The sequence below is a fragment of the Triticum aestivum genome, chromosome 4B, assembly GCF_018294505.1.
Source record: "Triticum aestivum cultivar Chinese Spring chromosome 4B, IWGSC CS RefSeq v2.1, whole genome shotgun sequence".
NCBI lineage: Eukaryota > Viridiplantae > Streptophyta > Magnoliopsida > Poales > Poaceae > Triticum > Triticum aestivum.
This window is the reverse complement of record NC_057804.1, coordinates 666,005,426-666,021,562: the sequence shown is the minus strand read 5'-3', so window position 1 is coordinate 666,021,562 and position 16,137 is coordinate 666,005,426. Positions and strand designations below refer to the sequence as shown.

The window sequence follows — 16,137 nt, the reverse complement described above, 5'->3', positions numbered from 1 at the left end:
GTGTATTTTATTTATTAAAAAAATAAATTTCTATCTTTGGCCAAGTTTATAAGAAGAATCATCAATATCTATCAAAAACTAATTAAAATATAACCAATGATGCTTTGATATTGTAGATTTTGATAGTATTTTTTTCTATGTACTTGGTCAGAGATGTAAAATTTGGACTCTAAGAAAAGTAAATGTATCATATAAACAGACAGGAGGCGATTAAATATTGTTATATATACTCTTTTTGGGAATTAAATACTGCTATATCTTGTGCACCTTGCCCCGGTATTGAACCCAATGGTGAGTGTACACCTTGCTGCCATGTAAAAGAAACTAGATCATTGATGGCACGCGTTGCTGCGCCTATCCATTTTTACACTTTAATGTTAGGGGTTGATGTAATTATATGGAGCCATAGACAAATACTTATCATGTTGAATTAAGTTAACAGGGCTACTCCCATGCCGTAGCCTTACGATGCCAAATTTCAAAATCGTAATGCTATTTCTAGAGAACTTCCCCTTGAATTGAAGATAGAATAGACCAATGAAATCAGGAAAGAAAATCAATTATCAATATGATTATTTACTCCGATAACAAACTTGATGGCATTACTTGTGATACAATTTGCAATAGGTTAGAAATCAAATGCCTAACTCAAACAGAAATTTCTCATGCCCTATATCATACATTGGTAGCTTTATGTCACACATGAGCATATTTTCCACAACTACATGATACGCAGGGCAGGGAAGCAGATTTATTAGTGGGAATTCACTGTGTTGAGACTCTATGTATATGCATGCATGTATATGTGTCTGTAATGATATATTTCCATATGTTAATGGTGGAGACATTAGCTACTTGGGCAAAGAATTGCAGTTCAACAGTTATGGTGAGCGTTGAGTAAACACAAGATACATGTGCGTAGATATACTTCTGGCAACATATGTATGTTGTAGGTATATTTGAAAACCAAAACTATTACCTCTAGCGACTCCATGTTTGAACATAGATATGATAATAGCCCTCTCAGTGTGGTTTCTGAGCATCTCAACAAACATGGGAGTAAGTAAGTCTCTTCTTGTATTGAAAGCTAGATCGTTTGAATAAGTGGAAATTGAATGTGCCATTGTGGCCATTATATATACTAACGCATTCGAAGAAGATATGGATTTATAATGAAATTTAAATCATCATGCCCATTCATGTTTACAATATTAAAATATCTAAACTGCTATGCTTAAAAGCTAAAGAGAACAAATGGGAGACATGACCTGCCAAGATAATTTTTTTTTGCAAATTACTGTTGCAGAAATGAAAAGGTAACACATCTGTTCTAGATGTCCTTGAATAAACCGACAAATGAGATGAGTTAGTGACATGTATACAATTTTTACAATTTTCTACAAGCAATATTAGAAACATTCAAGAGGTAGTCGGAAAAAAAATAAAGGTATCTTCTCTTTGTAACTAATTCATGATGTGCAACGTGTGCCATATCATGATTATCAGATGATAAATAGAAAAAATAACCTGAATGTCAGGACCTGCACAAGAGTGGGTCATTCAGAATCTTGTGCGGAGGAGCAAGTCGCTGATAAGTTAGCATGAAGAAAGTGAGGTTCTAACATAGAGATAAAGGAAATCAGTGGACGAAAAGTAGAGAACTATCTTTTATTTTTGATAACACGAAAAGTAGATAAGTAAATTCAAAGCCTTCACCTTATTTTGTTCAATTTATAGGAAAAGCTGAACCAGTTGACCTATTGATAGTAATAGTGCAATTCTATAATGACCGACAAGAATACCAAAAACATATACTCTCTTTTTTGTGAACATAATATCCTCTTATATGTTATAATCTCTTCAATAAAAAAGGTCCATCTTCATTACTCATTATATATTGATAGATCCACTGTAGTAGTTGGACATAATAATTTTCCTATAAAGAACACACGTCTGTGATTTTGTGCTCAAAATTCCAATCAACTGGGTGACATCCTGATTGTTGTGGAATGCTAGTCCTAGGCACTCTGAAAGGACAAATCCAAACCAGCAGAGAACACTGATTATATGCAAGATAAAGGGAAGGGAATGATCTGTACCAGCGGACTCCATCGAATGTTGACATGTACCCCCATTTCCCTTGTCGAATTGTTCTTGTAGAGGCAAACCTAGGTCGCTGCCAATGATCATTCGTTAAGGCTCGAGCCCCATGCAGCCACAAAGTGGAGACCATTCTTGCTGCACCGGTCTGAAAGCCAAGTAGTTGACGATCATGCCGCTAGATCTAGGAGAATTCAGATGCTAAAGTAAACAATATCAACTTTACTATAGGATCCCGCCTCAAGGAGACAAGAAAGAACATATTATTTTATTTATCTGAGGATGCTGATTGCTGAAGGAGCTGTACGTACCCTTGAGGGATAGAACCAGTAGAGGATTGATTCGCTGAATTGATCAGCATTGGCATGGGAGTCGCTGCTGCCCCACCGCCACCTGCAGCGCTGTCCACCGCCCGAACACCAACCCGATGGCCTCTCCAAGAGCCGCCTCCGGATCGGTGGAGATCTGGGCCATGGCGCTGTCGGATGTGGCAATGGTGTCACGCCTCACTAGTCTGAGAGTTGAGCCCCTCTCTGCTGCAACTGGAGAAGGAAGACAGACGGTGGCTGGTCAACGTCGTGGAGGCGCGATGATTCGTCGGCGGCCGCGAGGGAGAATGAAGGGAGGGATTGCCGCCCCTTCGATGTCCTTGACCTGACCTGAACTGAAGCGACGTCGCACACCATCTAATTGGTGGGCTGTTCTTTCACCAACCGCTAAACGGGCTGCCTGGCCCAATCAACCAGAGGCCACCCGATTTTTCCACTGGAATAGCCTCCCTAGGTCACCCGGCCCATTGGTTAATTACGGGATTAGATAGTCATCTGATGGCCAGCAACGACCCGGAACAAACATCCGACGGCCAAAAATCTTGATGGTCTGGGAGGGCAGGGAATGTGCTCAGTTTTAATGTATCTAAATTATGAAACAGAGAATGAATATCCGATGGTGAGCAACCTTTATTGTCACGGATTATCACAATGCACAATAATTGGCTTGCTTACACTTTCCTCAATCTTCAGAGTTCAAATAAATTCCTTTGGATAATGTTCTAGGAAAAACTGGAATCACGTCCTAAGTCCGTGAATAATTTTGCCCCGTAACAGAACAAAAAATACAATTCAGAAATAAAACTCAGAATTTTCAACCAAGATGGTCTATTTATTCAGAGAAGTCGACCATGCTCAGTAATTGTAGTTGCATATTTGTCTTTATCAATCCTGCTGCAATGATTTTTTCTTGTCTTCCCACATGGCAATCCTCTCATGCGCCTTCTCCACCTTCAAATTACACATATGACACATAAACAATGAGAAATATGTGCAACATCATTAATTAATTGCTTCACATAAATTTTATTGTCACCTTCCCTTCTATTTTCTCCCTCATTTCTAAATTCATATATATATATTTTTCAAATTCATACTTTGTAAAGTTACCAAAATTATAGATATAAATATAAACATCTAAAGCACAGCATAAAGACAATATAAAGATATGCTGATTTAATATCATAGATCTTTCTTTTTGCATAACTCCCCCATTCCCAAGTAAGTGGCTTAGAAACTGAGTAAGAAAGTCAATAATTTCTAAGTTTGGCCAAGTATATATACAAAAATTATGAATATTTATAAAACAAAAGCAATAATACTCCCTCTGTCCCATAATATAAGATGTAGTTACCTCGAATATACACATATTGGATGTAATAACATCTTATATTATGTGATGGAGGGAGTACATCATAAAATATATTTTTATAATGTATTTATTCAAAATTGTAGTTGTTGATATTCCCTTTTACATATTTGGTCAAAGTTTGAACGGATTGACTTTCAGAATTTATATTCTACCTATGTAGGGACTAAAGGAGTAGATTGGTAGACAATTCATAAACTTCGTCCTTGAACGTAATCCCTCTCCCTTTCTCACTCATACATCCTACAGCCCGGTGGTAGTTAACCTCATGTCTCATATACTACCATGTGGTAGTACATATACTACTTTATCATTATAAATATGTTCATATACTATATCTAAGATTTTTCAAAATGAGCTATATAAAAAATTGCATGTGAGTCCATAATGTTTTTTGTATATTTTAAAAATACCTTCACATTTGTACGTATAGAACAATATACCAAAAAATAGTACAAACTACCTACATAGTGGGATATACACCTAACCAAATATTCTTATATACAACATACTATACATACATACTCTTGGTTTTGGCACATACTATATACAAGACACAAAACACACGTGGTGGTAACTATCACTGGGTGGCAGAAAACATTTGTATAGGAAAATCCTTCTTACTCCTAGGTACACCGACGTCTCATATACAACCATGGGGGATTATATGTAATATTTTATAGGTTTGAGTATGTTCATATACAATATTAAACATACTTCAAAGTGAAGTACATGAAAAAAATGCAAGTCGGAGCATAATTTGTACTGTATTTTTGTAATATCTTCATTTTTGTACATATAGAATGAGTATGCAAAAAACTGATACATATAGTACATAAAAAGTAGTATATATTGTACCGCAATAAATTTATAAACCGCATACCATCTATACGTACTCTCATGTATGATAGGTACTACCTAGATTGTGTGGAACATGCAGGGGTGTAACTACACCCAGAAGCAGAAGCAGTTAATATAGGTTAGGTTCGTACTCCCTTCGTCCGGAAATACTTGTCGCAGAGATTCATGTATCTAGACATATTTAAGTTCTAGATACATCTATTTTTATCCATTTCTGCGACAAGTATTTTCGAACGGAGGGAGTACTTACCTCATGTTGCCAGTCAGTCCTGAAGGTCACCCATAATAGGATGAGTGTTTGTAGTAGTGTTCCGCCGATTACCATGCCACTCCAAACCCCCTTTGCGCCCAGACCAAGATAGAAACCAAGGAATAAGCCAAGCGGCATGCCAACGAAATAGTAGCACCCAACATTCACGTACGCCACAAACACCTGCCAACCGCACCCCACGGCCACACCTGTAATTAATAAAAAAAATCCTTATAGTCTCATATTACCATAAATTGCACACTTCCCTCCTTATATCAAGGATTTGCAAAACATAAACTTAAATTACACACTTCTCTTCTAAACTTAAGCTCTAGATAGTTTACGTAGAACTCAAATTACACACTTCCCTCCTAAACTGCACCCCATGGCCACACCTGTAGTTCCGCCGATTGTTTCTTTGTTGCGGAATTGATGAGCTTCTTATAAACTCTAGTTATTTTCATAAACTTTAATTACACACTTCCTCCTTTTATGAAGGCTTTGCAAAACATAAACTTGCTCCTATAACCATATAAACCTCAGATGTCCCTATTTACATGAAAGTAAAATTTAACATTTGTTGCTTTCTCTGATTTTTTACTATAAAATTCTTTGGGCCGAATCGTAAAATTCGAAAATCAATACGCATAAATCCTATCTATCTTTTAAGCAGTGTTTTTTTTGGATTTCAAGAGTTCAACAACAATGTAAAAACAGATATGCGGAGAACACTATGAAATACTAAGATGAAAATTTTCAGGAAATAAGGCACATCATCGTCAATGCTTAAGATTGTAGTCTCACATATTAATCCTGCTATACATATTACATTCTGTGGGCAGTTTAATTATTTCATCATAGACTTTTTGTTAATAGTCTGATAGACTACATTATGCAATATGAAAACAACTATGATATTGTATAGAGGATTTTAGAACCTAGCAATGTATGTTCTCTATGTCTCAGCCATTGTACCACTTTCCAATGTGGGAACGTTTTTCTAGAACCAAGGTACACCGGAACCCTCATCTAAAACTTACCAACAAACATATAATATGGGAGTGCTGGAATTTAACTTTTGGAGCTTAAACTGTACATTCTCATCTTCTCATTTTCATTAAACTTTGCAAATTATCAAATTATTTGATGATGATTTTCGTTGGTAAGTTTTCAAGTCATTATATATGTGTGCTAGTTGTTTTCAATGGATTTTACAAAAATTTCAAAAATATTTTTACTGAGATCTACATAATGCACACAGGAAACCTACATGACTGTACAAATTTTGAGATCGGGCTTGGCTCAATACGAACTAATATTTTCTTGTGATATTGGCCATGATTTTAGAACGAGCTTGGCTCAGTACAAACATGAGTCGTGGAAACTGGCACGCAGTTCACTATTACGGCTTGGTGCCAACTTCTTTCTTGATTCACCACGACTTTTCAAAACTACTGTATCTTGTGGATAGACATCACTTAAGATAATGTGGGAAGGGGGGCACTTGGAGAAACATGCACTCAACTGGGGAGCATCAGCGGACATGTGTGAGAATGCCATGTGTCTCACGAGGCAGCTCACGTGTCTTGTTTGCTCTTATTTCGGTCAGTTTTGTCTTCTTATCATGTCTTCATCTGGAATTTTTTATTTGTCAAAGTATTATATATGTTTGACCTGTTCGGTAGCTAGGCTTCTGTGGATTATTTTGAAATATGCTTTCAATCTCAAAGATATACCAGACGATTTGGATCTGGTGATGAGGGGCTGGGCTAAAACTTTTGGAAAAGAGGAAAGGGGTTTAGTTTGGATAGGTATTTCTGCTATTTGTTGGACTATTTGGAAATTGAGAAACAGTGTGATTTTTGATAATAACAGGGTAAATGATCCCTGTGTGCCTGTCAACTTGTTGCTTAAAAACTTACATGATTGGAATCTCTTGCAGAAAAATCCCATAAGAAATAAAATGATGGAGGCTGGACTAAAGCAGATCGGTGTGGTGGCTGAAGAAGTGTTTCGAGCAGCTCATGGGTGGCGACTGGCGACTAGAAGGATCATGGGGTGAAAAGCTTCAAGGGTCTTCTGGATTCGCTGACGCTGCAAAGAACTCTACTGCCTCAAGCCTTCCCATTGTTTTTTCTGCTTTTGTCTTTGTCCTTCAGAGAAGACTAGTGTGTTGAGGCTGTTTCCGTTATCGTTGTTTAGTTGCTGTTCTAAAGACTTCTTAAACTCTGTAATGCTGGTGCCGGGAACAGTTTTGAGCCCAGGCCTTAAGTCTCTCCCTTGGGAAGCTCTGCACTTTTTGAGGACATGTGGGCAGGGCAAGGGATGGCTTCCCTCCTACCTCAATGCAGTGCTGACAGGGACCAGGGGGGAGACAGCTTAGTTTCTTTGCTTTTATTTTCTGCTAGTTGTAAGACTTGGTGATTTCTATTAATGGAAATCAGAGAGGAGAGCTCTCTTTTATCAAAAAAATAATAATCAAAAGCATGACCTTCACATCAAAGTTGTTGGAATCAACGGCTAGAGAAGATAATATAATGAGCATTGAAATCCACAATACTCAAGGGGTTGGTCCGATCTAATGATCTTTGTCACTGAGCCTACCAGGAATATAGATTAGGAGCATAATAGAGTCAAGCAAGACCAAAGTGTAGAAGCTTATCATCATGTGGTTTGGAGGTGGAACTACTCGCATATTTGTGTGTTGGAGTGCAAAGTGAGCCCTCTCACATGGTTTACTCATTATGTATTTTGCACACGGAACTCGAAGATCCACTTGATGATTGTTCCCCGAGATTGGTTTTCTACTCGCTTGGTGCTTTCATGTCAAGTTTGGATTGAGACGAAGTCTTGGTCTTTTAAAGCATCGGACATGCATACTCCTGGAAAAAGTTCAAGGCCATAAGCCTCCATTGTTGTAGGGCGTAGTCTCATCCGACCTTCTCCCTAACTAGCACAATGGCCCTCTCAACGCGAGGGCATCACTTTAGTGTATTCAAAGTAGGTTCATGATATAGATCTGCTTGATATTGTTTCTCTTTTTATTCCATGATGTTAATTGTATTTTTTTAAGGCAAAATCTAATTTGTTAGGTTTATTTTTTTCTTTCCCCTGAATTATCATTCTACCCTCCCTATCTTGGTTACCACGCCCAAGAAATGCAACTACAATTAAGGAACATAGGGAAGTATTTGGATCACAATCTATAGTGTTCATGACTATGAACTTTGTGTGGGTGTTGCTTCATGGAATCTAATTATTAATAGACGTCAACACATAAATATTCATATTTTTACATCTAATGTTGTGTAGGAACTATATCAAACATAAGTTGAGTTGTAGCTGCACCTACTGATCTAATATGTGTCACATACAAAATATCAGCTAGGTCACTTTTTAAAGTTCAATTCTCTGCATTAGAGTAGTATCATGCACGCACAACACATAGAGCCATTAATTAATATGGTGTATCCAACAATCACGGGTACGGAATTATTTATGTCATTCGACTCCGATATGTATTCCACATATGGGATGGTTATAGAATGCCCTCGCAAATAATCACCAGACCTATAACATGAACTCTACTTTGAATACACTAAAGTGATGCCCTTCTCCACCTATGTTTTTTATGAAAATAAACATATTTATTGATAGTTGGTGAAATTAAAAGGTTTCATGATACACCTTTTAGGATTTCCTCTATTTTCTTAATGTGGTAAAGCACGTAGTACTATTTTTATCGATTTCCTTTAAATTCAATGCTATTTAACCCGCCAATTCAATTCACACACAGTATGCTCTCTCGAGGATGTATTTGTTGCTCATGTGGCATGATTTTACTATGTGTTTTTTTCCTTCATAATCATTTACATTGGACCAAGGTATGGACAATTGCCGTCCAAATTTCATCTATAGAACTTCAAAAGACTAATTCAACTTTCTCCTTTACGTAGCCAGCCGTATGCACCATATTATAATGATTCTTTAATTAATTAATACCAATACCTTATAATGATCCTTTGTTTAACAAATTGTAATCCTTCCCGTTCTATAAATTTTCCACTTTGTTGTCAATTGACATCTATTAGACATCACTTTAAGCATTTTAGGGGTTAACTTTAAGTAGTTATTTTTGTTGTAAAATACTTACAATATCCAAAATAGGACAATTGAACACACTCCTTAAAAATTATATCATATATTTCGATTGTTCGAGTTCAAGGTTCAATCAGATTCATACTTGTCAAATCAATCCTGAAGGAACATTTTTGTGAGCTACATGTAGTACACACCTTTTGAATATGTTATGTCTCCTTGAACTGCACAATACATAATAAAATTCAAATATCGAGAAATTATTGGCGAAGGTCCAGCATTCAGAACACTTTTTGGCGGACTTTATTCGGCGCGGTTTGTACACGAATTTATTAGGCATGTAGAATGCTTTCTGCGGCCAGATACAATATAGTACAAAGCTAGCTGCCCCGTGTACACAATCGGCTTGTTGCACAACCTAGCTAGCGGCCTGGTGGATTGATCATCATTGCTAGTTGTGTACATGTACATACATTGCTAGCTAGCGGCCTGGTGGACTGATCATGCATCGCTAGTTTTGTACGTGCGTGTGATTCTTCAGCCAATAATATTCAGGAAAATGCATGTATGTTTTCTTATGAAGCGCCCATTATGGTGGAATGAATGTGTGCATGCATAAGGCATCAGCCCACGCTAATAATATTATGACCGGCACATCTTTTTTTGCCAGATAGCGACACGTCCGTATAATCCTTTTTTGACCGCCACGTTTTAGCCTCACACTGTTTTTTTTTGACGTGGATTGTTTTGAAGGAACTTAGTCCCTGTTATGGCGCTGCTAGAAGGAGGGCGCGAGAGGGCCGGCCGGGGGCCTTTTGCCCACGGCCGGGCAAGATGGAAGGGATTTCCTTCTTAATTCTTGCTTGATTATTAGATTGATACATCTCCTCTCTTTATATAGAAAGGTTTACTTGACTCCCAAGCAAAGCTTACTTGACCCCTAAGAAAGCGACCCTTATCTCTAATTAACCCTAAGACTAACGGGCTATACCGCCGGCCCAGGCCATTAGGCCCATTACGTACTCTAACACTACACCCCACCTGGATATGCAGCTTGTCCTCAAGCTGCAGCCTAACTAACTTATAACCATGACTCGAGGCAACACAAACCTAACACCTAGAAACAAGCCTTTTACATCTCGGCTTGTTTTATTACTCTCAACCTGAAATGGACTGGGATGATTTATTTTGGACCTCTTAACAAAAAGTGGATACCATCCGCACGTCGGACGTGCACGTGTACAGCCACCTGGATCCCATGGACACCATCTGGACAAAAGGAGTGCATGTGTATGGCCACCTGGAAGTGGTCGCAAGAGCGACCAGCAGAGGCGCCCTCGCGGCGGCCGGCGGCGGAATGCAATGGTGCTACGCGGTGCGCTCTTGTCAGTGACACCATGCCTTCTCCCCGCCGGACGGCTGTTGGTCGGCACCGCACATAGAAGAGTGGAGGGTTGTCGATGGACAATGGCGAGGAGGGGTGCGCCTCCCCAACCGCCGATGTTGCAGACTTTGAGGGCGTTATCCGTGGGGAAAACAGCATGCCCAAGATCCCCGACGCAATGGACGAGATCGAGGTCCTTTGCGCAGTGAAGCGCAACTGGGAAGAGCGGCAGCTGCAGACCACGCAACTCCCGCATAGGCCGACGCGCTAGGAGGCCGCGTGCAGCAGCCTGTAGTCTCACCGTCGCCGACACGTGGCGGGTAGTGATCCAAGCTGGAAGCGGTGACGGCGACGGCGGAAGCTTGATCTGCTGGATGGGGACGCCCTGGGGAAGCGGTGATGGCGACGGTGGGAACTTGATATGGTGGATCGGGACTCCCGTCGGCGCGGTCCATGCGGAGCCGGAGCTGACTGGTGATGGCTGCTACAGTTGCAGCGGCTGCTGCGGCGGAGCGCCGGGCGTGGCGGAGGTCGCCAGGAGTGGTGGCTGCCACTGCAGCCAGGGCGGGGCGGTGGATGGCAGCTGCTGCAGCGGCCCGATGAGCGCGGCGGAGGCCACCTGGTGCGGCGGCTGCCACGGCAGCCAGGACGGGGCGGTGGTGGCGGTGGATGGCAGTTGTAGCGGCTGCTGCAGCAGCCCGACGAGCGCGGCGAAGGCCGCCTGGTGCGGTGGCTGCCAGGACAGCCAGGACGGGGCGATGGATGGCAGCTGCAGCGGCTGCTGCAGCGGCCCGACGAGCGCGGCGGGGGCCGCTTGGTGCGGCGGTTGCCAAGGCAGCCACGGCGGCGCAGTGGCGGTGATGGGCGGCGCAGCCGGGTGCGGCCCATAGGACCCAGCCAAGAACAGGTGGATCTCCTGGACCGCCTGTGTTAGGTCCCGCAGCGCCCCGGACACCTCCGGGGTGAGGACGACGGGGGCGGGTGCGACGGAGGATCCCGGCGCGGGCAGGAGTGGGGCGACGGTCGTGACCGGTAGCGGAAGAGACGGGTTGGGCGGCGGTGAAGACATGATCAAACCGAAGCTAGCTGATACCAAATTGTTATGGCGCTGCTAGAAGGAGGGCGCGAGAGGGCCGGCCGGGGGCCTTTTGCCCATGGCCGGGCAAGATGGAAGGGATTTCCTTCTTAATTCTTGCTTGATTAGATTTATACATCTCCTCTCTTTATATAGAGAGGTTTACTTGACTCCCAAGTAAGGCTTACTTGACTCCAAGTAAGGCTTACTTGACCCCTAGGAAAGCGACCCTTATCTCTAATTAACTCTAAGACTAATGGGCTATACCGCCGGCCCAGGCTATTAGGCCCATTACGTACTCTAACAGTCCCACACTACGTTTTTTTCTGAGGGAATAGTCCGTTAGTTTTTTTCTACATCCTATTTTTTTCAGTTAGTATTAGTACAAGGTATATAGCTGAACAAAACAGTTTTTCATTAGTAATGGCATTGGTGGGTAATTATTCCACTTAAGTATATCTAATGGCTCTAAAATCTTGGTCTATTATATAAACGGTCAGATGTTTCTATATTTTGTGATAATTTCTAGATTTCTAGATTATTTCTCTTTTTTGTGGTGAGTCCGTATATTACTTCTAATATATAATAGATAGATAAAAAGTCAGATGATTCTAATGTTGTGATAATTTCTAGATAATTTCTCTTTTTTCTGGTGAGTCCGTATATTACTTCTAATATATAGTAGACGTGACACGAAGTTGCAGCACACCGATAACACATTCCATGGCCTTCTCAAGGGAATCATGGATGGTGCAATGAGTTTGTGTCCTGGTATCTTTATTGCATATAGGTATGGTTCTGTATAGGCAAGAACAACGTCATATGCAGTCGCCCGATAACATGGAACACATTGCCCGAAAGTAGTTCTTTTTGGGAGAATTTTATATTTTCCTTATAAACTGAGTACAAACTAGTTCATAGAAAAGTTTTCTAAGATTTATAGTTGTATAAATGAAAAAACTTTAAAGAATACTCCATCCGAACCAAAACTGTGGCGTGCCTTTAGTTTAAATTTGACCTAAGGCTGAACTAAAGCCAGAACACTTTTTTCTTTTGGATTGGAGGGAGTAAGTTAGAAAGAAAAAAGTATTATCAAATGAATTATTTGAATAAAAAACGTTTTCCAAGTATGGGCTAGTAATAACGAAGATGAAGTAATGCAAGGGACTTCTAAAATGGTTGATTTGTTCACTGACTCCCTCATTCCTTTACCTCCTCTCTCTCTCTTCTCTCTCTCTCTCTCTCTCTCTCTCTCTCTCTCTCTCTCTCTCTCTCCATGCCTAATAACAAATTATCGCGCCTTCACCTTCATGTATCCTATCAATTCTTCTCATTCAGCACTAGGTCTGCAAATAGGCTATGGCATGCCAAGCTCTGCTTTGGGAATGAAAATCGAAAGATGGACCTATGGTTGGACTCGTCATCATTGACGCAAGTGCGACCATTCATTCTTGAAGGCTTAGACTACGAGTTGTGTATGTTTTGTTTGTTTTAGCCTGTTAGCATACGGTCAGTGGTTGCTTGGTGGTGTTATTGTCACAACGCATACGACGTCGCGTTTTCTTTTCTCGGTCGACTTTGTATGCACTGCGACATTTTGAATAATGAATAATATATGGCTGTGTGCATCAATCATTGCAGAGGCTTGTGGCTATCCTCCTTTTTGAAAAACAAATTCAGCACCAGATGTGTATATAGGCTATGTCACAGCATCTCAATGTGTCTCCTTGGAGTCATTTAGGACTTTGCCAATCGCCAAATCCACTCTAAGTCGTACGACATAAACTTGCCCATAGTTTGACTGGTCTTTTTTATTAGCTAGTAACATACATGTGTTTCTACTTCTCTTCTAAGAAAAAAAAAGATATCATGTTTTTGAGTAAAAAAATTCATTTCCTGTCTAGTGGCTCAAGAATACTTCATGAGTTGAGATAAAAATTAGTGTACACCACTACAACGTTTGACCAGGAACAATGACTAACTTATGCTGCTTATCAAAATAGATTAGATTGGTTAAAAATGCTTTTTTAAATAATTATACATCGAATTAAGATGGTATTTTTATCAAAGGATAGATTGCTATCACAATGCATATTATGTAGCCACGTAGCTAACAATTGTGTTATATATTCTTCCGGAAGAGATTTCTACTAGTTTATAGTTCAAATCAACATTTCTTGTGGCAGGAAAAAACATGTGCTATCGTTCCCCATTGGTGCCCGCCACTGGTGCCGCCATTGGTTGATATGTGGGTTGGCTAGATTTTGAACTTGAGGTCTCTTATACTTAATTAATGAGAGTCTCTTAGCTATCACGACAAATAGGTTGTCACGACGGTTCAGCATGCCACAAGAAGATAGCAAGTTAGTTACCATCGACCAGTTCTTACCTTTTGCCAAAAGGAAACCAACAGACATGGTTCTTACCAGAAAGCACGGGTTGAACGCCATTGAGGATGAGGGTGATGGCAAGCAGCGGGCAGAGGTCGGACACTGCTTCCGCAACGTTTTTGCCACCTGTGAAGACGTAGGCAATGCGATCACGGAGGCACAACACAATGACTGCCGCGACAACAGCCAGAATGAACGACATTGTTGTCGACATGACGACTGAGAAAGCTGCCGCCCTCGGGTTGCCGGCACCAAGCTCGTTCCCCACGCGAACGCTAAGAATGAAACATGAAACAGATGCTATATAAATTCACACTGCTTATTTTACTTTGAAGGTGAATATTTTATTGGAATAAAAAAAATCCACTTTTCTATCTTCGATCAAGTTTATAAGAAGAACCATCAATATCTGTAAAACTAAATAAATAAAAATATATGAGGTTAATGATTTCGCTTTCATACTGTAGATTTTGGTACGTAGTATTTTTTTTTTTTTGCATCTACTCCCTCCGTAACATAATATAAAAGACGTTTTTTTGACACAGACATGAAATGTAACAACGTCTTATAAAATGTTAGACAGTGAGTACTAGCTAGCCTGGTCTGACATGGAAATCTTTGACACTAGGAAAATAAAGGTACTATCTTATAAGGACAACAGCCAGGACATGATCGGAGGTGAGTAAATAAATATTGTTATACTCCCGTATGTATGTAGTGTACGTAGTACCTTGCTGCCGCGTTGAACCCGATGGAGATGGTGTAGACCCATCCGAATATGGCCATGCTGGCAAATTAATTAAGATGTCAACAAAGAATGAATACCAGATGGTGATCGATGAGGAAATCAAAGTAGTAAATACTGCTGTATAAGAGTAGTGGTCTAAAACGCTTTTATATTTCTTTACGGAGGGAGGGAGCAGTAGTTACCAGACGGAGAGGGAATCGAGAGAGAGCTCAGGGTTGGGGAGAAGACCGGCGATGAGCACCATGACCTGGAAGTACCACGTCTCTAGGCAGAGCATGACCGCAGACGCGGCGGAGAGCTTGGCGAAGCCGCACAAGCCGGCGAAAGCCTGCGTGGTGAACCCTGTCCAGGTCTCCCTGCACCTAGGGGCGGCCAAGATGTAGGCGAACTGGGCAAGCACGATGAGCCACCAGCTGAGGCTAAGCACCAGGGAGGCGCCCAGGAGGCCGAGGCCGAGCTTGTAGACCGCCAGCCAGCTTAGCGCCAGGTGGAGCAGCAGCGTGGCGGCCGCTATGCAGGCGCTGGGCGCCACGATGCTCTGCGCCTGGAGGAACTTCTGGATCGGGAAGTTGGTCGCGTAGGCGAAGATCTGTGGGATGAGGCCGTAGACAAAGACGGCAGCGGCGGCGGCGATGCGCTCTGACTCACCGAGGAGGAGGAGGATGGGGCGCGAGTAGACGTATATGATGGCGAGGGGGACGCCGGTGGCAGCAAGGAGGATCGTCGAGCGCTGCAGGTACACGCCCAGCATCTCGTACTTGTGCGCGCCGTAGGCTTGTCCACATAGAGTCTCCACCGCGCTGCCCATCCCAAGCTGCACATGAACATTTATTTTCTTTTAATTTTGCCCATCTTCTTATTATTAAGCTATTCTAGCATTGAAATACGTTTAGATACAGGCATACATTTAAGCGATAAATTTCTTCAGACGAAAGTACTCCCTCCATCCCATAATATAAAAGCGTTTCAGATGAAAGTAGCATTTTAACGAACGAATGAATCGCGTGGAAATCATACAGTAACCGAAATCACAAGGAAGTGTTTGTTGCTCACGGGCAAACGTATGAGACTCCTGTCTAGACTCGATCAATAAGTGGCACAGTGGTTGGTCGTGATAAGCGCCATGCATGCATGCATGCATCTCTCTAGCTACTCTACTACTGGATCGGTGTGGTACTGGTACGTACCATGAGGCCGTATGAGAAGACCTGGATGCCCGTGTTCCCCAGCGACGCCGCCGCGAGCTCCAGGTTGCCGAGCTGCCCACAGAATATCTGCGTGGACATGGACATGAGGTAGTTGATGAGGTACACAGCCACGGCCGGCAGCGCCAGCCGCAGCAGGAGCGGCAGCTCCACCGCGGCGCCCGCCCATGCCCGACGCCCCCACGATGCCGCCGTGTTGCTCAGAATCACCTCCAGCTCACGACTCCCGGCATGGCTGCTGCTGCTAGGTGACCCGAGGAGTGGGCTGGAGCACTCCATAATGCCTGCCTTGGCTATGAGTCGCCTGCCTGCCTGCCAACTATATATG

The 16,137-nt window shown here is 41.9% G+C and overlaps 1 protein-coding gene across 1 annotated transcript; it reads right to left on the bottom strand.

The window, feature by feature from the left end:
• Window positions 1-3,052: 3,052 nt before the first annotated feature.
• LOC123089800 (protein DETOXIFICATION 40-like) lies at window positions 3,053-15,911 on the bottom strand. Its single transcript, XM_044511377.1, has 6 exons — window positions 15,792-15,911; window positions 14,787-15,418; window positions 14,587-14,643; window positions 13,893-14,131; window positions 4,910-5,118; window positions 3,053-3,380 (listed from the first exon to the last, which is right to left on the bottom strand). The coding sequence occupies exons 1-6, from the start codon at window positions 15,894-15,896 to the stop codon at window positions 3,315-3,317; spliced, it is 1,308 nt and encodes a 435-aa protein (XP_044367312.1). The 5' UTR covers window positions 15,897-15,911; the 3' UTR covers window positions 3,053-3,314.
• Between the last annotated feature and the right edge of the window lie 226 nt (window positions 15,912-16,137).

What these genes read in the sequence shown, in the direction of transcription:
- LOC123089800 (XM_044511377.1), bottom strand. Translation starts at nt 15,896, where the DNA reads ATGTCCATGTCCACGCAGATATTCTGTGGGCAGCTCGGCAACCTGGAG. An exon ending in GGGTTCAACGCGGCAGCAAG is followed by an intron (nt 14,132 to 14,586) that starts GTACTACGTACA and finishes TTTCATTCTTAG; the next exon opens with CGTTCGCGTGGGGAACGAGC. An exon ending in GGACTGACTGGCAACATGAG is followed by an intron (nt 3,381 to 4,909) that starts GTAAGTACTCCC and finishes TGTAATTTGAAG; the next exon opens with GTGGAGAAGGCGCATGAGAG.